The 23,752-nt window shown below is 44.0% G+C and overlaps 2 protein-coding genes across 5 annotated transcripts; one reads left to right on the forward strand and one right to left on the reverse strand.

The window, feature by feature from the left end:
- Nucleotides 1-1,859: 1,859 nt before the first annotated feature.
- Nucleotides 1,860-16,699, reverse strand: ACTL6A (actin like 6A). Of its 4 annotated transcripts, none has more exons than XM_044434608.1 (14): nt 16,634-16,699; nt 12,442-12,518; nt 11,345-11,519; nt 10,825-10,925; nt 9,736-9,833; nt 9,110-9,204; nt 8,134-8,240; nt 7,140-7,229; nt 6,662-6,723; nt 5,516-5,630; nt 5,144-5,224; nt 4,888-4,983; nt 3,828-3,914; nt 1,860-2,347 (listed from the first exon to the last, which is right to left on the reverse strand). In XM_044434608.1, exons 1-14 carry the CDS (start codon nt 16,671-16,673, stop codon nt 2,267-2,269), a joined length of 1,305 nt encoding a protein of 434 aa, XP_044290543.1. In that variant the 5' UTR covers nt 16,674-16,699; the 3' UTR covers nt 1,860-2,266. The 4 variants fall into 4 exon arrangements, 3 of the variants coding, with proteins under 3 accessions (XP_044290543.1, XP_044290545.1, XP_044290544.1); XM_044434610.1 differs by lacking the exon at nt 16,634-16,699 and adding an exon at nt 14,836-14,854; XM_044434609.1 differs by lacking the exon at nt 16,634-16,699 and adding an exon at nt 14,717-14,826.
- Nucleotides 16,700-16,937: 238 nt separating this feature from the next.
- Nucleotides 16,938-23,185, forward strand: NIFK (nucleolar protein interacting with the FHA domain of MKI67). Its single transcript, XM_044434645.1, has 6 exons — nt 16,938-17,121; nt 19,204-19,332; nt 20,486-20,594; nt 21,209-21,420; nt 21,806-21,883; nt 22,635-23,185. Exons 1-6 carry the CDS (start codon nt 16,993-16,995, stop codon nt 22,815-22,817), a joined length of 840 nt encoding a protein of 279 aa, XP_044290580.1. The 5' UTR covers nt 16,938-16,992; the 3' UTR covers nt 22,818-23,185.
- Nucleotides 23,186-23,752: the final 567 nt, after the last annotated feature.

The following is a 23,752-nucleotide window of genomic DNA, read 5'->3' on the forward strand; positions in this document are numbered from 1 at the left end:
GGAGGTGTCCTGGCATGGTTTTGATGGTTGGAACGTGTTTAGGATGGGCAGAAATGATGAGCTGTGCAGAAAAAGGCACTCAAGGAAGGCTTTTTCAAAATCACCCCTTTCAATGGAATTTCACCTCTATATTAGGGTGAAGGGTGTGCACCAGGGTAGGGTTAGGGTTAGAGAAACGATGTGTCCTGACATGGTTTTGATGTTTGGAACGTGTTTGGAATGCGCAGAAATGATGAGCTGTGCAGGAAAAGCTACTCAAGGAAGGCTGTTTCATAATCCCCCCTTTAAATAGAATTTCACCTCTATATTAGGGTTAGGGGTGTGTACCAGGGTAGGGTTAGGGTTAGAGAAACGATGTGTCCTGACATGGTTTTGATGGTTGGAACTTGTTTGGAATGTGCAGAAATGATGAGCTGTGCAGAAAGAGCTAGTCAAGGAAGGTTTTTCCAAAATAGCCCCCTTAAATGGCATTTTAGCCCTATATTAGGGTTCGGGGTGTGCACCAGGGTAGGGTTAAGGTTGGAAAAACGGTGTGCCCTGGCATGCTTTTTATGGTTGGAGCATGCTTAGAATGGGCAGAATTGATGAGCTGTACAGGAAAAGCTACTCAAGGAAGGATTTTTCAAAATCGCCCCTTTCAATGGTATTTTACCTCTTCATTGGGGTCAGGGGTGTGGACCAGGGTAGGGTTAGGGTTGGAAAAATGGGGTGTCCTGGTATGGTTTTGATGGTTGGAACATGTTTACAATGGGCAGAAATGATGAGCTGTGCAGAAAAAGCTACTCGAGATCTTTTCAAAATCACCCTTTCAATGGTAGTTTACCTCCATATTAGGGTCTGGGCTATGCACCAGGGTCGGCTTAGGCTTGGAAAAACGAGGTGTCCTGGCCTGATTTTTATTGTTGGAATGTGTTTAGAATGCGCAGAAATGATTAGCTGCGCAGAAAAAGCTTCTCAAGGAAGATTTTCAAAATTAGCTCGTTCAGTGTTATTTTACCAATGGTTTTTTTTACCGACCTTTGCATTAGATCAATATTTTAATATGTTTTAAAGTAACTGTGTGATGATGTATTTATATTTTATATGATATTCAGCCAGCGTGGAATAGCTAACGTATTATAGTTTGAAATAACCTAAGGTTTCCTGAGACGATAGTAATGGATGGCATACAAATTTGATAAAGAAATAAAGAAACAAATACCCCTCTATTAGTGTTAGAGGTGTGCACCAAAGTAGTGTTAGGCCAGTAGGGGTGAATATAGGGTACACCTGCCACAGCAGAGCCCTGTCAGTACGCGAGCCAAGTCACCCGCGCATCACTCCATCTCCCGAACATCGGATAATAGGGCACATAGGTGCCATGCGCATGCTCAGAATGGAGTTGTGGGCCAGATGTTGATGTCATGAGCTGTGACTCATTAACCACAACTATTCTGAGCTTTCGCATGAACGGTCTTTACACTAGCAAGGGGAAAGGGTGGGGGGGGGAGTAGGGGGAGCAGGAGTGTGTGTGTGTGTGTGTGTGTGTGTACGTTGCTTGGTCTGGCAAATATATATTGCTTGGTCTGGCTGTGAGGTCTTTTTTCTAAACTAAACCTCAGTTTTTAGATTCTATTGTAGTGTTGGCACTTTGTGATAAATAAATGGGTTTTGGTTACAGTTTGGGCACTTGGTCTCTAAAAGGTTCGCCATCACTGCCCTACGCCATCTGTTTTACCTTTTCCCTTGACAGAGTGAGATGTGCATGTCTGAATGAATAGATTACTGGAAATTCATCATAAATTAATGCAGCTTGTGGCATTGCTCAATTGCAGAATAAAGCCTACTTCAATGACTACCATGAAACCAAGGAGCCTCTATGACAAACTAGAGGAATTTATTAAGGCCAACGTAACAAGGAAGACTAGTCTGAAAGTAGACACATTTCTTAGAAATGTCATTGAAAGGCAAGAAATTACATCCATAGATTGTAGCTTTGTCACCTTCTAGGAAAAAAGGTTTTTGCAGAAAATAGATATTTATACAAAATCATAAAAAAGTTTGTATAAGAGTTATTGCATTTTACAACGGATGCAGGCACCCATTTGTCATGAAAGAACCAGTTTGGCCTTTTAAAATAGTACCTATAGTTTGTTTAAAATTGAAATTAAAGAATGCACAAAAAGTATGTTTCCTACAAAAGAGACAAAACTTCCATTCCTGAGTATGCTAAAGCTATTGAATATTAAAAGTGCTGGGGAAGGCAGAATTTCTTAGAGCACAAAAGTTATGGGCATTTCCTTTCGACACACTGCTTTCCTCCCTCTTCATATTCTTGCTTGGAGATCCACATCTGTTGGAAAGTACCCTGAAAAATAAATCCAGCAATGGTCATTACATCTCAAAAAGATTGTAGAGCTGTAAGAAGGTGCGGAAAAGACAGCCAAAATTACTGGGAAATGTAATAACTCTCCTATGAGGGAATATTATAACTGAGGCTTTTTAGTTTAGGAAGAGGCATCGAACAAGATGATCCATGACAAACTATGAAGTTAAGGCATGGTGCGCAGAACATGGGGCAGCTTTTCTTCCTCATAATTCTAGAACCCAATGGGGTCATCTAATGAAGCTAGTAAGTGGGAACCATAATCACAGGATTTGGTGACAAGCAGCAATTTACATACATTTAGAAGGGACAAGACAAATTTACGAAGCCTACCAACGGCAGCTATTTATGGGTACCTCCAGGATCAACAGTAACATGCTGCCATCTTTCAACATCTGGAGCACAACTCTTGCCCTCTCCTTTTTGTGGACTTTCCATGATTATCTGGTTAGTCACTGAGGAAACAGGCAACTAGAATGCACAGGTTTTGGGGCTGATCCAGCCAGATACTTAGGTTCTCACTCTATCTTTTAAATGCCAGAAAGCAGCAGGAGAGGCAGATTAAAGAACTGTAATAAACCTGAGTCATTGCTCAAAATGCCCTCTTCATAACTCTGACTTTTATATACTGGTGCCAACCATGTATTTTGGACTATAACTACCATAAGTCCCAACCAACTTGGTTTCTGTCAAGGCTGCACTTCAAAACATCCGGGAGGCATGAGGTTGTCTACCCCCAATGAATTTTCTAACCACTTCTCTGATGCAACCTACTTTTTAAACAAAGCTACCATTGTTATTCACACTGCGTCCCACAAAATTTCTGATTTCATCCTGAAAAGCCTTACATCTACATGGCACAGGATGTAATTTAATGAAGCAGTGGTGCTAGAGCAGGAGGAAAGGTATGGGCAAAGGAGAGTAACAGGCATGCTTTGGTGGGCAAATGAATTGCAGAGGCCACACAAAAGAGGCAGATTAGGAGACTGGTCAATTACATCTGCAAAGACCAGTTGTAGACAACTGTTCATAGTGAGGATTCTTCGCTACATTTCCCAGGAAGATGTGACTGTTCACTGCAGAAGCAGGAAACGCTGGCCTTGGAGAGGAACTAGCAGAGTCGTTCTTATGCTTCTTAGTAGATAGAGATGAAAGTAGTGACTGGCTGTGAATGAGTCATTAGAGAGTGATGAGGAGGGAAAACGAAGAAGTTCAGAGCTGTATTAGACAACCATGATTCCTCATCAAAAGGCTATTATGAAACCCATTCCTTTGGCACTTTTCAGTGGAGGAACTGCTTTACTGCTGCTCTTGTATGTACACTGCTCCATCAAATTTCTCCCCTTTATCGAATTCTCCTGTCTGAACCAAATTCTTGCAGGTAACCCAAATGCTTCTCTGAACACCTGGCTCCACTTCACACCACATGCACATACAGTGCCAAACCTGTCAGGGTACTAACCAGAGAAGCCAAAATGGAACCTCCAATCCAGGAACTAAACCTTCGCTCCACAGTTGTATTGTTTGCTATCAGCTTTAGCCGCATGCTCTGAAACCAGAAAAGAGTTCTGATGAGGAGGGGGCAAGAAGGGGCCACAGCAAATTCCTGAGATGACTGACAGAAGCATTTGCTTAAAGACAGGTTTCTTTTTTCAGTTACTAAAATTTATATTCTTTTTTCTGCAAGAGCATAGGCTTGCACCCATACAGTACAAGCAAGAGTCTCCTTCCCACACCCACCCACTAGCATGCACAGACCTTTTGGTAAGAGGTATAAGCAAGAGTATATGAAATCCCAAAACCGAGTGAAGAAAACTAAAATGCTGATCAGAAACCCTGCAGGGGTTCAAATGTGGTAATAATTCAGTGAGCCAATGAAGCTGGAATAGACTAAGAAATGTCCAAGAGTTTGCATGCATCTAGGAGGATTATTTCTCTCTTTAAATAGCAGTAGCCCCACCTCCACCAACACTGCGTTTCAAATAATTTGCACCCTTCACTTTCGGAAGCAGTTTGCTATGTGGCTCCTGTTTGCAAGACAGGAGTCGGGAAGGCACTCCTGGATGCAAAACCTCCTTGGGCACACAGAACTAACATGATTTGGATGGCAATTATGATCCTTAATGGACAACTCATACCAGTGTGCCAAGTGCCTGGTCTGTAAGATGTTCCTAAATTAGTTTCCTGGTTTGGACTTCACAAGGAAGCTGATTTAAGAAACCAGGAAGGATCATCTGACGTCAGGAGTGCAAGAGGAAAAGAGATGCGAGTGCTGCAGCCCTGCTTCGTTGGACTAAGACTGCATTACTTCAAAACCCAGTCCATGTTCGAAAGGACACTGCAGTCTCTCCCACACGCCAGTGTGCTGCACACCTGCATATAGGGTCTTGCGGTTCATAGGTGCATCACTGACAAACGAGTGAATCTTAAATATGTGTTTAGCAAGCGCACTTTTCTAACAGTCGAATATATTTGCATTTGAGAAGTACAAGCAAAGCGTTGCTACCGAGCCCCAAACTTACTGGAGGGGTTTTTTGAGAGAGTTCCCTATTCAGTCTGTCCGTAAAGCTCTGTAGTAGTGTATTGCCTCCTGCTACGATGACACTACCGTAGAGGCCCTGGAGAAGGAAGACACAATCCACACAGTCCATTACAAGTGTACTGGGAGAATCAGGCCACCAACTTCTGAAGAGCCACAAGCTGCTCTTCTCAGATTCAGCAATGGGAAAAGACTCTCCCCAACTCTGCTCCGTTACACTCATCGCCCCTAATACCTACTGGCCTGATGTCTATGTCGCACATCCCAACACTTGTGGTGACCACATGACTCACACCAAGCATTGTGTTGCCAGATAAACCCTGGAGGAGGGGGAAAGAACATGTGTTAATGCATGGCGCACAGCAATAGAGCTCTTCTGGAGACTGCAACTTGGCTCCCAGAGGCAGCTGGGAAATCTCCCTTCATCAGTTCCTATTTGCTTCCATAATATAGTGAAGAATGCAGTCCCATGCCTGTTTACATAGGAAAAAGTCCTACAACTTCAAGGACGCTTCAAACATGGCTGCCTTTTGTGGTTCAAACAAACATAAGATTGCACGGTGAGTGTGGGATACAAAGGACACTTTGTGTACCACCTGACTTAGTCTTACCTTTACATTAGAAGGGTCAAACAAGCCTTCAGGAATTTTTAGTCGCTCAGCACCAAAGTCACAGTTGTAACCGTTGGGGAACTCATAGTGTACAGTTGGCATCTGTGCAGCCACCCTGAAAGCAGAAATCACTCATTTTTACAAGGAAAAGAAAAACGCTACTCTGGCATAAACTTTCACAGACATGGTCCACTTCATCAGATGCATTCATTTTCAGCAGGTACTAGAGAGTCGTTACACATCTCCTTCTCGTTTCTCATGTACAAAAGGTGAACTGCGTTTCTTATCCTGAGAAATAATGGCTTGGCAAGCACCACCCAGAGAGCTCCGAGGTGCTGAAGGGAGTGCCTAGCTTGCCCAATACTACCGTCTTCCTCTTAAAATGGAAAGGTGCGGGGCAGACATACCCTTACTCCACGCTGAGCGAGGCCTCAAAGGCTGGCAAACATGCCATCCAGGAGTTCCAGCAACACAGAGACGCTCTGGAACACATGCTCAGGAAGTTAATTTAGTAAGTGTTCTTTCTTTACTCTGTGCCCCGAAGTCCAAAATAGAGGCTTCCACCATATTAGTGAACTGAGAGCTTGGCTGGTTCAGAGCTGATTTCAGCTGCTGTAATAGATGCACTCTCTTATATATTTGTAATATTTTTATATTGCCCTCAGCAAAGTGATGTTCCCTTAAATTGCTTCAAAGGCTGGGCAGCCCAGCCAGAAAGGCAACTTTATGCTCAAAATAAATGGCCCCTCTCGGTCAAGCTTGCACTCAACACATGTGAGGGCCACTTGTGAATCATGAGCATGTAAATCTAAACAGCAGTTAATAGCAATTATCCTTAGTTAAAGGAAGCCAGCTTTATAAACTAAGGTTTGACGTTACCTTCAGTTGGGAGAAACAAGCTAAATTTTAACCACAGTTTGTTCTGATCTGGGCAACACAGCCAGTTATGGCTAATCAAAAATAAGGCAAAAGCTTCCAAGCTGCTTTTTGTAACTGTACTGCATAAGCAGGGGGCAAACAACACACAGGCCTGGGAGAAGGCTAGGGTCATGCTTGGAATATTAAGCTGTGATTTGACCTCATATCCAAATTCTTCCAAAATCTCAGACTAAATTCATTTCATCGTTTAAATTCAGAGAGACATACTGTTCATCGTATGTGGAATCAGACACTTGTAGGACAGAAGCTTGGAAGTCCTGAATTACGCACTGTGAAAAGAAAGATATGTTTGTAAAAACAGGGATCTGATACTTCCTATTCCAAACATTTTGTTACCTTTAGGACATCTAACTGGACACCATGATTCCACTGCCAGCAATAGCAGATGGAACACCCAATTGGAAAAGAGTAGCAAAACAACTATCAAAACAACCACCACCATTTAGGGTGTACCTTGTTGACTGTACATAGTGAGAGTCTTATTTAAGCCAAGTGGAACTACCCATTAAAGTAGGAACTCACTGCCTTAGGGATATATGTTAACATTAAATGGGGTGGGCGATGGGTGTCCCTATTCCATACCCAAATCCTTCATGATTTCAAATCAAACACCTTTGTACCACCACTTGTTGCAAGAAATACTTCCATAATTAATTCCTTTGTAGGCCCAAGTGAATAAACTCACATTGCACATATAATTGTGCCAAGTCCTTGTGACCTGTGGCAGTTTCTCTTTTCTTTTCCAATTTGCTGGAGAACCCTCACGAACAGCTTCCTGGAAGAGCAAATCAAGGTCATTCCACCGTTTCCACACCCAAACAATTATATCAGGGGTAAGGAACCTCCTTCAGCCTAACAGCCAAATTCAGTTTTGCAGAAGGCCTTGGGGGCTCCGTTCCACTGAAAGGCAAGGCTGAAGGCAAAGGAGCGGAGCCAAAAATACAAAAATGCCAGCACATCTTGTCATAAAGCATTGCCAGTAACTAAGTCTTTTAGAAAGAGTGACAGTGCTGCCCGAAGGCCATGAAACCACCAAAGGGTTGGCGGTTGCGGCAAGGGACATAAGGAAGGGGTGGGGGAATCAAGCAGCCCCCCTCCCCGGGTCCTCAGAATCAAGAGAGTCAGATCAAAGGCCCACCAAGCACTATCAGCCATGACAGGCAGTGTACCTTGAGCCCAACAGCCCAAGGAGGCATTTCAACCATTTAGCCAAGGCTTGGCTCACAGCCACGCAAGCTCTTCTCACTTAGCATCCATACAAGATGTACAAGATCCCATGCTGGATCAGGAGAAGGTCCATCATTCTGTTCTCACAGTGGCCAACTAGAAGTCTGTGAGCAGGACAGGAGTGCAACAGCAGTGCGCTGCTCTCGCCCTGCAGTAAGTGGCCGCAAGAGGCATATTGCCTCGGATATCAAAGGAATATGTAGCCATTCAAAGGATGGGTGGCTTCTAGCTGGAAGCCAGGTTCCGGCTGACCATCGGGAAGATCTTTCTGCTAGAGCAATACAACAATGGAAGCAATGACCCAGGGCAGTCGTGGGTTCTCCAGAGCCATCTGAGAGGGGTGCTTTAACTTGGGAGTCCTGCACTGAATAGGTAACTGGACTTGACTGTCTTCTTGACCCCCAAACAGACATCCAGCCGCCGTATTATAGCCCCATTTATTCTACTCTTACCTTTGATGCAATCATATATGGAGGAATTATCTCTATGTTCATTTCCTGAAAGAGCTCCCGGCACTGCATGGAAATGAAATCCCCTGCCAGAGGTGACTTCACAATGCCTGCAAAAGCAGAATGCAAGTGAGCCTTCCAAAAAGTTTACAAGCCCCCCAAAACATATTTGGCACCCAGGTACGGTTTCCCTTTACACATCAACCAGGCTATCGGCTTAGCATCGGGCTAGCCTGCTTCTGCATTCTCAAGGGACACTTTATTCAGACAGTAGGCAGAATGTACCTTTTTCCCCGCACACTGACTCCATTTCTCACAACCAGCCTGGCTGCCTAATACAGCTGGTGCTCTCTAGCCCTAATGGCTTCACAGTCAACAAAGAAGGTGCGCTCAGGTTTGGCCATGGCATCATGTACATATCCAAAAAGAGATGTTACACTTAAGTACACGATTTCTCCATTTTATAACTATTTAAAGACAGTTCTCTCAGAAGAATAATTGGGAGGAACTGAAAGTTTTGTTACTGAATACCAACTGAAATTTGGAAAAGCCAACAGGAGCCAGATTAAATTGCTTCTGTTTAACAAATAAGCCACATTTTATATAAGCAATAACTACATATGCATTTACACACTGATTTGTGTGCTGCCTTTTAAGGCATCATCCTTGCAAGACAGCTAATAATGTAAATGATTTAAAATTTAATGCAACTTAAAACCAAAACACTCAAATTACAGCAGAACAAATGGGAACTATTTAACAGAGGAAAACAAATTATTTCAAAATACAAATCAGTCTATGCTCTAAGATAAATACAAATAAGCCTCCCAGATAGTTACTTCTGAATGGGCAGGATTAAAATTGCAATGTTAGTTGATTTAATCTTGTGTTGCAAAAAGGAAGTCTCCGGTTTGCTTTAAACATATTTTCTTCATGGGACTTCCCACATTCCCATCAGTGCTTTTGGAAGAATTCTTACCTTGCTGGAGCACGTAGCCATCGTGCACAGGGATTGCAGTGGTGTGTGTCGCTCCGCTATCCAAGATCAAGCCTGTGGATCTGCCGTTAGCAAAGCTAGTTGAAGAGGTTATGGAAGACAATGGGATTTGCACAGGACAGCAATGCAAGAGCGTACGCTGCAGTTTATTCTGCTTTTTCAAAGTGGGTTTACAGCTGAAGCGTGCTATGCTGCTGTGTAATTGCCTGCAGCTTTTGGGAGAGGGAGCTTAAAAGCCAACTAAGCTAAGGCTGCAATTCTACCCACACTTACTCAAGGGAAAGTCCTACTGTAGCAAGGCTTCCAAGCACACATATATACCAGGAGTGCCAAATTTCAGTCCTGCTCTCCCAATCCTCTCACCCCACCTGTTTCCCCAAATCATCAACTAGGTGGTTTCCTAGTTTTTGTACTGATTCTTCTCTATTTGTACTTTATACAAACTTAATCCTGTTTTTCCACTTCTGGATGAGAGAATATAACTATTTTCCTGTCTTTAAAACTAGTGTAGCAATAGCCATAAAAACCTTCATTTTAGGCTTGATTTGCTTTTTTAAAAGAAGCAACATTATAGTATGTGCAGTTATTCATTAACATTTTTGGGATACGCTGTAAGTACTGCAGTTTTGCACAAGAAGAAAGCAGGGATATTGTAATGCTCAAACATCAATTCTGTCAGTTTTTCACGCTTCGCTCTGGTGTTCCACTAAAAGAGCAAAAAGATAAGATTAAAAATACTTCCTCACTGACAAGCTAAAGAGAAATACATCCCACTCAAAATATTCACAGCAGGAAAAAAGCTTCAGGAAAGTCTGGGTTACTTCCTGTTTTAAAAAGGCAGCGGTTGTTCATCTCCTGGACCTGGCAGAGACAAACATTGGCTGCCTGCAAGCTACGGTTTGCCAATTGGAAACCAGTCTGTTCAATCTGAAATGCATGCTGTGTTCCACTCCTTCCCTAGAATAACTTTCTCCCTTCTCTTCAGATTAAAGTACTGCCTTATATTATATGTGGACCCATGAAAAATGTGGTTCTCTTCTAAATCACAAATTAAACGCATTGTTTGCAGTGGTTTTGCAAGCTGCCATTACTAGGGAACCTGGTTTACACTGGTGCATGCTTAAACACAAAGAGAATGACAGGAAGAAAGCATGAAAAAGTTAATGGCAAGAGGAAATGCACCTTCTCAAGGTTAAAGGCAGCAATGAAGCAACTGTCTGAGGTGCCCAAATCCCAGGTGTATGTGACAGAGTTGTGTTTGTCTTGAAAAGAAATCTAATCTGTGCTTTTTAATAGAGAAGCAGCCAAGCTGCTCAGTCACCTGGGCAAGATCCTGGCACTGCAGGAAATGCAAAAAGGGAAGGGGGGGCCGTTTGCCCTAAGAACATTATAACAGCTGAACAAAGAACACAAGTAAATGGCAATTTGTATCGATGAACAACTGTGTTAAACTAACCATGACAATTACCAAATAAAGTAGAACACAGATGTGAAGCAATCACTGGAACAAATACAAGCACGGAAAGAAACAGGGTCCCAAATATGCCAGTAGTGGTGTTTTTCCAGGCTCCTTGCTTTAAGTTATTCAGTCTTCCCACACCAAATGTTTCCATTTCACAATTTTTAAACTGCCAGATATCTATGCATTCAAACTTCATCAGTTAGTTCTGACGCAAATAAAAAGGATTTTTACTCACTGGTGCTTCAGACATTAGAACAGGATGCAAAGCAGCTTCTGATTTAATGTGCATCTTGTAGGTGTGATCCAAAATTGCTTGGAAGCCATCCCAGTCTTCAACTGCAACAACATGAAACATGGTTACTGCTAAACATAGTTAAGCATTATCTCTGTCCTGGGCCACTGTCCCCCAGAAGAAGCAACTAGGCAGCACAGGGATATACTTTTCAGACATGCAACCATTTAAACACATATATCTGTACCAAAACTTTAAACAAAAGGTTAATGAATTTCTTCTCACAAACCACAGAACAAGCAACATATGTTGCAACTCATGAATAACAGAAGATAAAAATTAAAATCTACAGTTCTTTTAAAAACTAGCAAATTTTAACATCCTGGTCAAGACATTAGCACCAAATTATTTTCACCCCCAGACTAAAAGTGTCACAAGGAGGACAGAACTCTCTCTTTCTGTCGTCTCTGAAATCAACAACCAGGATTTAAGGATGAAGAAAAAATAATGCAGAACACCATACTCATTCCATTTTTCAAAGGTGAAATAGCCTCCATGTTCTCTCTTGGAACTCGCAAAGCATTTGTGTCTATGTAGTAAGTTGGGCCTCCTTGTTTGCTTTTATCACCATCAATCTCCATCATGGAACTTCCATCATCCCGGTCCAGTACCACACCAATGGCAGTGGGAAAGTCAACCTACAGCAGAAAGAAAACATACAAGGAGGTTAGGTGATGCCTATCTGTTTTGCACCTTCTTAGCAAGCCTGACAGTTACAAAAAAGACAACAAAGTATCACCAGTGCCTCAAATTTCTATGAATTGTTCTAAGAATCAAATCTCTCATCTATTTCATATGGGGGAAAGAAAAACAGCCAAGCATTGGGGCAGGGGCCAGTTTGGATGCATCAGATGCTGCATAATTATGACTCATCCAGATCCCAGGTACGTTATTTTCACAAACAATTGTCTCCATGAACATCATAGGAATTTATTGCACTCCATTTTTCAAGCCAATCTGTCTCTGAAATTGCATTTTTATGGAGCCATTTACACTTAAATTGTAAAATTAAGAATCAGGTAAAAATGAAGTCTTGATACTTACTAGCTTGGGCATCAAAACAATTTGAGAAACCAAAGTCTTAGAGTTGTCCTGAGCCATGACCTAGTGCCTTTGGGCCTTCGCTTCGAAACATTTTCCACTCAGTTCACATCTAGCCTTCCTTTTTGGAAAGCCAAACTATTAGGTGCCTCTAGGGATGGGGCACATCATGGGTAGGGCACCGATTCAAAAGGGAGGGAATGATGAAGGCTACTAAAATGAAGACTGGGGGCTGGAAGGAAATTAATCTGTAAACAGCAAAGTCTGAAATTATGGTATGGGAAGGAAAATCAGATATTCTGAGACCCTCTCCTTGGCACCTGTCTTAGCTAACTAGCTTTGCTAGCACAAAGGTTGTGCAAACCAGACCATGTTACAATTTACTGGGTGGCTGTAAAGTGCACAAAAGGTCTCCAGCTCACTGCAATATAGAGTTCTGGTGCAATACACAACAGTCTCCAGAGTTCCTTAAGAAACGTAAACCTCTTGACCAATTTCATATCTCACTTTTATTCTTACCTTTGGGCAGTCCTCCCCAGCATAGCCAGCTCTCACGGTATAGGAGCCAATATCAAACACCAGTGCACCAACCTCATCTGCAAGCACAGATTTACTGCATGAGTAACCTTAAAAAGAAATCTAAACCATATGATACACAAGATGCATTTTCTGGTATGGGGTTATAATACAGGGCAAAATCAACTGCCACTCAAGAAAAAATGACAGATTCCAACAATGCTGGCTGGGACATTCTGGGAGCAAGAGGCTTTTTTTCTTTGCAAACTGACACTGTGCCACTAGTAAGTTTCACAGACTTGCTTCCAATTATTCATACATAGAACTTGTTTGCAAACATTCTGCAGGGTTCTGTAGATATTTGTCATTCCATCTCACATGTGGCTTCAGGAATGTAGACTACAGAACATAAGAAGCTTTTAACTCAGTGATAACAACCACGTGAAAAGCTCCAGATTCAACCATGAATTCATTTGGGTCAGTCATAAACACTTAGCTTAACCTACCCCACAAGAGTGTTGAGGATAAAAGGGAAGGAGAACTTTGTAAGCCACCTTAGGTTCCCTGCAAGAGGAGAGTATAAATGTAATGTTGTAATAATAAATTGCAAAAAGAGACAATCAAAGGCTATTGTTTATGACTGTATGTTGCTTCCTGTATTAGAGGCAGCACACCTACATTCACTATTCAGTAAGCCACATAAACAAGAGAGTTCTGTCGTATTCTCATCCTTCTTGTGGGTTTCCCACAGCCAGCTCCTTGGTCACTGTGTGCACAAAATATTCAGCTAGTCTGGCCTGAACCAGCACAGCTCTTACAATCTTAGGGATTTCCCAACTAAAGCTCTTTTTTTGTATTTCTGCAAAACTTGGGGTCTCTGCTGATACCTCCCTCTTGTATGTGCAGGAGCTGTTGTGGCTACAGAAGGAGTGACATTCAGATAATTCAGTCTACTTTTAGTATACAGCATGACCAAAAAGTCACAAACATAAGGAACTCATCAAGATTCTGTGTTACTTGTCAGGGACCAGGATTAGAAACCTGGGATGGAGGCTGGGGAAGCAATCACTTCCATTTAAACTACCAGGAAGTGGCAGAGGGGCACCATGGCAGAGAACAGCACAGGGCACCTTCAACTAGGCGATTTCTCTGAGAAAGAAAATACAACCAGCACTTCAGATCCATGCTAGCATCCCATATGCAAGGAAGGCAGAACACTTTGTGTATTAAATCCATCACTGCATTTGAGATCTTTGCATTGTTGCTAGAGATTTATTTAGCAAGTTTATATTCTGCCTTTTTTTTCTTAGGAAGAACTCAAAGCAGCTTACATCATTCTCCACCTGTTCTCAATCTTTTCTGCACAACAACAGCCCTGTGAGGTAGGTTAGAATGAGAGTGTGACTGGCCCACAGTCACTTAATAGGATCCACAGCTGAGTAGGGACTAGAACCCAGGTTGCCTGAGTCCCAGCCCCATTCTCAACCAGTACACCACACTGGTTCTCAAAAAAATGTTTTGCTTTTGCTTCAATTTCATACTGTAGTTGTAAAGAACTTTTACAGCATATTTTTGTTACACTTTATGATTTTAACTGTAATGAACTGCTGGATTGTTGGGCAGTACAGAAATGTTACCAAGTAATCAATCAGCCCAAGAGCAACCGCATCCATAAATCTGATTTTTTATTTTTTAAACTTTACTTAAGGAAAAATGGGATGGGAGGCGGTAATTTTATAATATACAAAAGACAAATTACACAGCACTGCAAGAAGGCCGAGTGTTTCGTTGCCTCCACTCTGCTTTGCAGCTCTGCAATTAGTAATTGCACTGTAACTTTGTCATTTGAATTATTGATTAAGCATCTTTTGAGTTGGCAGAGTTTGAGGTTGTTGAAAAAGTCACAAAAATTAGTACTGCTGCTATCAAAACCTAAACCCCACAAAATCACTCTGCAATAAACCATAAATATGTGATGCACATTAGTGTAAGAAAACCATTTTTGTAAACATGCATCCATGTGTCTTAGACACCTGACCAGGCTTCAGATGCACCCTGCACAGCGCTCCGCTCACACTGACCCGATGCGAGTTTTCCCCGCGCGGGGAGAAGTTGCACCGAGCGGAATTCTCCCGGCCGGGCACGTCTTAAAGGGACAGGAGCCCTTTTCAGGGTCATTCAGAGCCGCTCCCCCGCCCACAGGAGTGCGAGCCGGCAGAAGGCACGACCCTCTCGGTCTGAAGCAGGGAAGCCCGTCCCTTCTTCCCCGGGAGCTCACCTCCTCCGTACACGCCGCCGCTCATGGCCGCTGCCGACGCCTCTCCTGACCGGCGCCAAGAAAATAAAAGAGGCTCCAAGCGCCCGACTAGCTGAGGCCCAACAGCCCGCTCGACCTACCTTGCTCTTACCCGCCCCTCGTTCGCCCAAGCCAATCGGGAGCGAGGCCGCCTTTTGCAGGCCGCCTCTCCCGGCGCAGAAAGAAGAGCGAGCCAATCGTGGACGCCGCTCTCGAGGACGGGACGATGATAGGCTTCTTCTTGGCCCGCTCCGAAGTCGTGGTAGGTCGCGCAGCTCCTAGCGGGTCTCTCCATCCTTCTCCCTCCCCGCCCCCACTCCCCAGATCGCGCTTGGAAGACACGAAGTTTGGTTGCAGTTTACGGAGGCCCCCGGGGAGGCGGGGCCGGAGACTCGTCCGGGGAAGGACATGAGTCTAAGCACTTTGAACGCCGGAGTATGTCCAATATATTCCATAAGACTTACTCCTCGAGACCGTGAAGATTCTTATTGCACTTTCAAGACGAAACAGTTCATTCATTCTGGCATAAACTTTCATGGACGCTTCCCACTTCATCAGATGCAACCCCAGTTCCTGCAAGTGTGCAGTCTTGCAGCGTGTTTATTCGAAAGTAAATTCCACTGCGTTTAAAGGGATTTCCAGATGTTTTGGAGTGCAGTTCTCATAACCCCATAGGCAGGAGCTGCAATCCTCGACACAGTAACTGAGAATTAACCCCAACGACACTTTTGAGTGCTAGGCACACCCAAAAGTCTTGAAATCATCGCAGCCAGGTCAAAACGTAGAAACAGATCATAACCCTACAATCAGCAGCTGTACAGGAGTTAGAAACCAGCACATGTGGAGGTTAGGGGGCTCCAGGTTGGGGGAGGCTGCAAAGACCTACTGGAGGAAAATGGTGTGGGGAGGAAAGTATAGATAAAATTGTTATGGGAACATATTGCCTCCTGCTGATTGGTGGCAGATTCTGGACAGGTAGAAGGAAATTTTCCCTGCAGCACACAGTTAAACTGTGGAATTCACTTCCATGAGATGTACTGATGCCACTAATTTGGACAGTTTTAAAAGGGGATTGGTCAAATTCATGGAGGATGAGGCTATCAGTGGTAACCAGACCTGATAGCTATATGCTACCTCCAGTATCAGAGACAATACACCGATCTACACCAGCTGCTGGGGGACATGGGTGAGAGGGTGCTGCTGCACGTAAGTCCTGCATGTGGGTTTCTCAAGGGCAGCTGGCTGGGAACTGTGTGAGCAAAATCTTGGACTAGATGGACTCTTCGTCTGATCTAGCAAGACTCTTCTGTTGGGCACAAATGGCCTTACCAGTAATCAAAGAAAGGATTGCATGGTTTAAAAAACAGATTGTTCCATGTTGTTGTTGTTATTACCAAAGGGACTCCACATTACAGATGGCCTAGAAATAATTTTAGGTAGACTGACTTTCTAATTAGAGAAGTCACACTAGGAAGACATGTGCAACTCTGGATGAATTTGGCTACCATCCTATATTTATTGCCCAGTGCTTTTTCTGGCTTGTCGTGAATCATAAGATTTCTGGGCACTGAAATAGGCAACCAGATCCTATGCATATTTGCAAGGATGCAAATTCCGTGTAGTGGTTAGAGTGTTAGGCTTGGGCTCAATCCATATGCAGCTCATAGGTGACTTTGAGCCAGTCACTAATTGTCATCCTAATTTACCTTATACAGTTTTTGTAAGGGTGTACGAGGGGCGTTCAATATATTCTCGGTATCAGCATGAAGAAAAAAAAGAGATTATAAATGTAGTAACGAAATAAAGTCCTATGCATGTTTATACAGAAAAAACAACTTGCTGTAACATAGTTGGTATTGTAGGGCTTGTCTAAAACCCTAAGACTGCCATCATACTTACCTAGGAGTAAGCTCCATTGAACATCTGAATAGAGATGCATAGAATTGCAATGCAAAAGTGCATAGGACGGCAACCTGAGAGTGCTATCCTATCACATCTAACTGAGGGTTAACCCCAACGACCGCTTGTGGGCATTTAACACACGCAACAGCGTCGAAACGCTTTACGCACCGTCGCAACCTGGTCAAGCTGTAAAAGAAACCTGCTCTTTCGTCCTCCAAGCAACAGGGGCCGCTGCTGTTCCTGGAATCTTCCGCTCTTTCACCGGGCCTAACCGGAAGTGACGCACACTGCTGGCCGTGTTAGCACGCGCACGGCGCGTCCAGGGTAGCGCACGGTCTCTCCTCGCTCGGAGCTCGATGGCGGCGTCGGGTGCGGAGACGACGAGGCCCAAAGCGACGCCATCGGCGCCGCTCCTTTCTCTGGAGCCGGAGCGGCAGCGCGAGTTCCAGGACCAGGTGCAGCGCGTGCGCAAGGCGACCGCTAAGGTGAGCTCGGGAGCGGAGCGGGGCGGCGGCGGCCCCGAGGGAGGCGCGGCGCGCGGGGGCCGAGCGCTCTGCTCTCCCCGCACTCGCGGAAATGCGGCGCGCCTGTTGCCTCGGCGGCCGCGTCTGCTTTGCCCATCTCGTCCCCCCAGAGAGGTGTTAGACAGCACCTCCCATCATCCTTGCCAAGGAGTGGTGGGAGCTGCAGCCCAGCCTTGGGTCAGGCAGAGGCTACTTTAAAAGTGCCCTTGGATGAGGTGGTAGAGTCCTGAACTGTCAGAATGGGCTGTACCACATCAGACTGCCGACGAATGGTGTTCTTTCTGAATATTTAGCTACTTTTAAAAACTTCGAAACATTCTGCACAGCTCAAGGTAAGAGCTTCTTCTTTTTCCTTGCTGTGCATAGTTTTTGGTTGTTCGTTAACAGGGATTTGGTTCGCACGACACTCTAAGCCACCTGGGCATGTAAGGTGAAACGACCCAGCATAGTGTCCCAACCAGGGTGCCCTTTCTCGCAGGGGGCGGGGGGATGGGGATATATAAACCCAGGTGCTGGGTTTATAAGCCACTGTGCAGAGTCATGCTTTAAGACATTCTTTGTCTTAAAAGCATCCTTCAAAAATGCTATGGAGCTGCTTCATAAGAACAAAAAGGCTTGATGCTGTGAGCTGCTGCTAATGACAGCTGGTCTCAAGAAGCACTTGTTAGAGGCTCGCTGCACCTGCTGAGGGGCAAGTCACAGTCGGCTCAGCCCACCCCAGAGCAGGCCAAAAAGAGCAAGGCTCACCCCGCACCACAACTGCCACCTAAGCAGAACTTTGGAGAGCCAGCAAGATGCAGTTTGTGCCTCCATCTAGGGCAGCTACCACTACTGGGAGAGAGGAGCTGCTTCTTGCAAGTGGCTCCTTCCTGCTGGGATCGGTGGCAGCAGGACCAAGCAGGAAGAACACTTAGTGCACCCTCCTCTAGAGGAGAACAAGCGCGACACAGTAAGGCTTTCCCTAGGCCATGCTGCTGCTGAACTATTTCAGTGCTGGCTGGGAGTGCTGCTGCAGCTGATCTCAGGGCACCACTGCTTGTGAGGTCTACTTAGGAGTCAAAGTGAGGGCTGTCAGCCATCCGTGCTCCCCTTCATGTTCCTGCTGAGACACCTGCAAGAGAACCAAGGGAGGAGGAGGGACTTCAGGACTCCTGCTGTGCCCGGTCATTTGTCTGGTACATCAGGAGAGCTTGGAGAAGCAGCAGCATGGGGTGGGTTGTAAGCCACCATTTGCTTGAACTGCCTTGCCAACCTGCCCCGGGAGGTTTAAATGCATGAAGCACTGAAAAGTGACACCCCATTCTGCCACTTCCACATTTGGTCACCTTATTTGACTGTGAATGTAGACCTCTCGACTCGGCAGGCCAGGCGCAAATGAAGGCAATGGTCTCTTGTCTCGTGAGCCTGACCATAGTGCCTTCCTCTGCTTTAAAAAAGTTCAGATCTGCTATCACATTCTTGGGGTGGTAGCCATGAGGTTGGATTTTGGTTAAAATGTGCTGTGTAGTTTGGTGCTTTAGCTTAGAATTCTGCACTGAGCTTTATTTGCCCCTTCAGGCTCTACTATTTGATGGTCCTGTGAAATGGGAAGCTTTTCTTTATGTTTTCCTGAGTGTAAGTTTATCTAGCAGGTGTTTCCATCATACCTGTGAAATAAAAACAGAATGTGTGCATTCTTGGCATCTTCCTTCAAAAAGTGGAGAATCATGGCCAATGTTGAGGGCATGGGCCAGACTGCTTCCCTCCCACAGCGGCACCAATGAGAAACATTACTGCGAAAGTAACTTCCATGCAATGGACTTACATATCTCATCCCATGTCATGCACTTCCTTCTGCATCCATTGAAAGGGCAGAGATCATACTGTCCTTGTGCTACTCTTCAGTCATCCATCTCACACATTCTTGTAGGGCCACAGGAGACAAGTCTCTGCTGCCATAGTAACACATGGAATCTCTGAACAAGTTGCTCCATTCTCATGAGTCTGTCAGCAAGGGCAAAAAGAGGGTGCCACTTTAAACTTCTGTATCATTTTATATTACAGAATGAGAAGCTGAAGCCTGGTGTTATATATTTGGGTCATATTCCAAAAGGTCTTCATGAACCACAGCTCAGAGAATACTTTAGTCAGTTTGGGACAGTCACAAGGCTTCGACTTTCAAGGAGTAAAAAGGTAATGCTTTGAATTGTTGGATTTCCTAATACAGTGGCGCCTCAGCTCATGAACGCCTCAGTTCATGACCAAATTGGATTGTGAACAAAAATTTCATAAACATTTTGACTCAGGTCGTGAACTCCGCATTGGGTGGAGACCACGATCACGGCCATCTCCCCCCTCCCCAAGTGGGGAGATGGCTGCGATCGTACAGAGGGCAGAGGGGGGGCAGATGGCTGAGATCACGTCCATCTTTTCTGCATGAGCGCAACCGTGATCTCAGCCATCTCCCCCCCCCCCAGCATGATTGCACCTGTCTTCTCCCTGAGTGTGGCTGCAATCGCTCCCGTCCCTGCCGCCCCCCCCCCAGCGCACCGGGATGATGGGCACGATCGCGGTCATGCTGGGGGGGCAGGGAGATGGCCACGCTCGGGGTGGGTGTGGGGAGATGGCCGTGATCTTTGTTGTTCTTTGTCACTTTGCTTCACATTTTTCTGACTAAAAAAGAAATAGTTACAGAACGGATTAACCTTATTTACATTGAACCTTATGGGGAAATTTAACTTGGCTCATGACCAATTTGGGTCACGACCAGAGTCCTGGAACGGATTAAGTTTGTGAGCCAAGGTGTCACTGTACTTTGAAGGCAGTGTTTTTAATTGATATTTATTCATAGGCTTACTCCACTTCAAAGTTGTATTTGGTTCCTTTCCATATATTTTTCAAGCTCTAGTTAGTTAATTTGCTTATGCTGGCTTTCAGGGTTGTCTTCATGAATGCAGTGTAGGCTGCAATTGTATCTTCGGTACCCGTAAGCCTCTGAACACCCCGCCTTGCTCACCTCTCCTTTGCATTTCTGCATTTTGTTGTGCTAAAACCTGACATTACAATGGAATTCATTGGCACTGTTATCACCTGCCGCACACACTACCCTCAACACTGGGAAGTGCAAACTATTTTTATTGTGGCACAAACGTTAAGTAAACACAGCCAAAGAAGTACTTGTGGGTTGCATAAGTAAGTGTTCACCACCCACCCCAGTCAATAGTTTGTGGAAGCTTTCTTGGCTGCAATTAACCTCTGTGAGTTTTGTAGGGCAAGTCCCTATCAGCATTGCATATCCTTCAACAACAACAACAACAAAATTCAGTTCTACATTTTTCTTTAACAGACCGGAGGCAGTAAAGGTTATGCATTTCTGGAATTTGAGTGTGATGAGGTTGCTAAGATCGTCGCAGACACCATGAACAACTATCTCTTTGGTGAACGACTTCTGAAATGTGAGTGCACAAGTGTTGGTTGCTGAAGTGGAAGCTTGAATATGACAGTTCCACAGCAACTCCTCTTATTTCTCAGGATTGGCTGTGCTGCTTAGGGATGGTGGGACTTGCAGTCTACTAACATCAGTAAAGGGCATGGGTTGCCCACTTCTGCTCCAGAATTCAAGTCCAGAATTGGGATTGTTTAGTACTTTGGAAATTCTCTCCAGAGATTTGCTCAGACTTTGCTCCTTTTCAGATGTTTTAATTGTCTCCCCTTTTCCTAGTCTCTGCTTTCCATTCAGTACTTGCATGTGCCTTTTCTAGCATATCTGCATTAAGGTCTGAGCTATAGTAATGTTCCCAAGAATATTGCTTGCTTGGGAGTCTAAGCCAAACTCTCAGTGGCATAAAATTGCTTACTGCATAGTAGGACTTTATTTCCTATGCTTGACACACTTGTGTGTTAGAATGCAGCAAATGCACCTATAGCAGTGTGTTGGACACCTTCTGTAATATAGTGTATTGAATTTGCCATCAAAGTGCACTCCTGTAATCGGGGTATACACGTTCTACAAAGCAGTGTATCCATTTTTCATGGCTTCACATACATTTTTATGGTATCGTTCCAACAGGCCAGTTTATGCCACCTGAAAAAGTGCATGACAATCTCTTCAAAGGCTGTGACAAAGTATTCAGGAAGCCATCCTATCCAGCAGTGAAGCGCTATAATCGGAGGCGAACAACCAAAGAGAAAGCTAAGATGACACAGCGATTGTTGAAGAAGGAAAGGCTGCTACGGAAAAGACTGGCAGAAAAGGGAATAGATTACGATTTTCCTGGCTTTGTAAGTTATTGTCCTCTTTTCTGGGTGATATTCGGGAGGAGCAAGAGGAAAAATGAGATACAGATTTGGTTATCAAGTCATACACTATGTGCAACTTAAATGCCTTAAAAAGGAACTAAGATATATGCCTTAATAAGGAATTAAGTCACTGAAGGGTCATTTCACATGCCAGATGGAGGCCAGCCTCTGTACCATGTGTATTGTCAACGGCTTCCCCAAGGGTTAGGAATGTGATGCATGACTGGCTGGGACATGCTGGGAGTTGTAGTTTTTTCCTTCTAAACTTGAATAGAATTGCTTCCTTAGTGTTACTATTTTAAATCTGGTTGTCCAGAAAGGCAAGATGCAAAGGGACTGTGTTAATGCTAAAACACTCTTTCCATAGGCTGCTCAGATACCTCTAACAAAGATGAAGAAGCTTTCACAATCAGACTCCAGCATGAATGTGTCTGTGAGCAGTGAGGTAAGGTTTAGGTTGTTGATTTCCTGGAAAGGTACTAGTAGGAAAAGGTCTAGGTTTTGATGCTTTCTGAAATATTGTTATTACCCATCTGGGTGCCCGAGAGAATGATGCATTGTGGAAAGGGGTGTCTATATAGGAGCAATATTATCTAGATTAATGGATTGGGTATTAAAGTGTTAAATATTTTGTGTATAGGATGGGGTATAAATGTTTTAATTAATTAAATTTGTTTGAGTGAATGGTCTTCAGGAGGTCTTGTAGGAAGGTCCACTTAAAGTGACACCTTGGTATAATTTTTGTACCTTGACTGCATTCATGAGTCACTGTTACTGTGACTTCAGCAAACCTGCTTATCTCACTTCATTTTATTATAGTGTTCCCTTCGTCCTCTTCCTGCTCCTCCATCCCTAGATTTTAGGTCTCACTCTTATTGATTTATTGATGCTGATAAATGGAACTCTGTATTGTAATTTTACCATTAACAATTCTCCTAATGGCAATTCTCTGCCTAGAAAATAATTGAAAATGGGCCACTGAACTCTATCCTGAGTTGTCAGAATAGGAGCAAGTGAGGTACTTTTCCAATTGCAACTATACCAATTTTTTTCTTAGTAATTATTTCAGCTTCTTGTACCTACATCTTAATAATTAGGAGCAATCCTGCATATTTTATTTATTTTATTTATACTTCCATCTATATGCCGCCTACTACCAAAGTCTCAAGAGTGTCATGTTTATTCGTCCTGTCCAGGATCTTACTCCAGTGTGTACACCAACAGTGCTTGAACGCAGAAAATCTGAGCCAGAAGACAATGAAGACAAAGAAATAAGTTTCAAACTACCACCTGCAAGTAAAAAGATTGCTGGGCGAAAAGCCAAAACAGCAAAGTTGCAGAGAAAAACAACTGGCAAGAAACAGAAAATTAAAACTTAAGCATTCCTTTACCCAAAGACACTTTGAACATTTTGGATTTTCCAGCAGCTCTGCTTTTTCAAGAGGGAAAGTCTTACGAGGTTTCACTACACGGTTACCATCACTTTGCTATCAAATACGTATCTCATCAGAAAACAAGCCACAATTCCAGTACTGCAAGAAGAACTATTTTTGAGGGCTGTCACTTTGGAAGTATTTTTGCCTTATACAAAAAAAGCTGAATTGTGCTACAGATGTCTTCAGAAAAAAGTTGCGCAATGAGTAAACCTGATCGTGGAATAGGATGTTGCAACACAGAATGTTGTGGAATTCTTAATCTTTTCTTTAGCTATAACTTAAATTCAAAATAAATTTTAAATGAACATGGACTATTGGTGTTATTGAATACAGTAGTGGCAACCCTTCATGTGTGTCACAAATCAGATTTAAAGTGTTTGATTAATGGTAGTTCTAGTGTGCATTGCAGTACGAAAGCAGCTCTGCTTTCAGTCATGCCTGCCATCGTGTTTGATGAGCTTAGGTGCAGGCTGCAGCACCATGTTAGGCGTTCAGGCATAGTCTCCTCCCAATCCAGCTGTCTCACTAAGCCCTGCTGCAGGCAGGGGGAGCCACTGGCACATAGAAAACTATGCTTCCTGTGTGAGCCATCTCCCTCCCCAAAGTCCCACTAAAAAGGTAAAGGTGAAGGTTTCCCCTTGACTTTAAGTCCAGTCATGTCTGACTCTAGGGGGCAGTGCTCATCTCCATTTCCTAGCCGAGGCCACTTAGGCATGACTAAACACCGAAGTGCACGGAACGCTGTTACCTTCCCACCAAAGTGCTCCCTTTTCATCTACTTGCATTTGCATGCTTTGGAACTGCAAGGTTGACAGGAGCTGGGATGGAGCAACGGGAGCTCACCCTGTTGTGCAGATTTGAACTGGTGACCTTTCGAT

The sequence above is a fragment of the Varanus komodoensis genome, unplaced genomic scaffold, assembly GCF_004798865.1.
Source record: "Varanus komodoensis strain SLA01 unplaced genomic scaffold, ASM479886v1 scaffold28, whole genome shotgun sequence".
Lineage (NCBI taxonomy): Eukaryota > Metazoa > Chordata > Lepidosauria > Squamata > Varanidae > Varanus > Varanus komodoensis.

Excerpts from the sequence above, each read along its gene's own strand:
- ACTL6A (XM_044434608.1), bottom strand. The coding sequence starts at position 16,673 with ATGCATCTCTATTCAGATGTTCAATGGAGCTTACTCCTAG. Across the intron at positions 8,241-9,109 it reads TGGCTACGTGCTCCAGCAAG|GCATTGTGAAGTCACCTCTG; the intron begins GTAAGAATTCTT and ends CTGCTTTTGCAG. Across the intron at positions 2,348-3,827 it reads GTTCCATTTTGGCTTCTCTG|GGTACTTTCCAACAGATGTG; the intron begins GTTAGTACCCTG and ends TTTATTTTTCAG.
- NIFK (XM_044434645.1), top strand. The coding sequence starts at position 16,993 with ATGGCGGCGTCGGGTGCGGAGACGACGAGGCCCAAAGCGACGCCATCG. Across the intron at positions 19,333-20,485 it reads GACTTTCAAGGAGTAAAAAG|ACCGGAGGCAGTAAAGGTTA; the intron begins GTAATGCTTTGA and ends TTTCTTTAACAG. Across the intron at positions 21,884-22,634 it reads ATGTGTCTGTGAGCAGTGAG|GATCTTACTCCAGTGTGTAC; the intron begins GTAAGGTTTAGG and ends CGTCCTGTCCAG.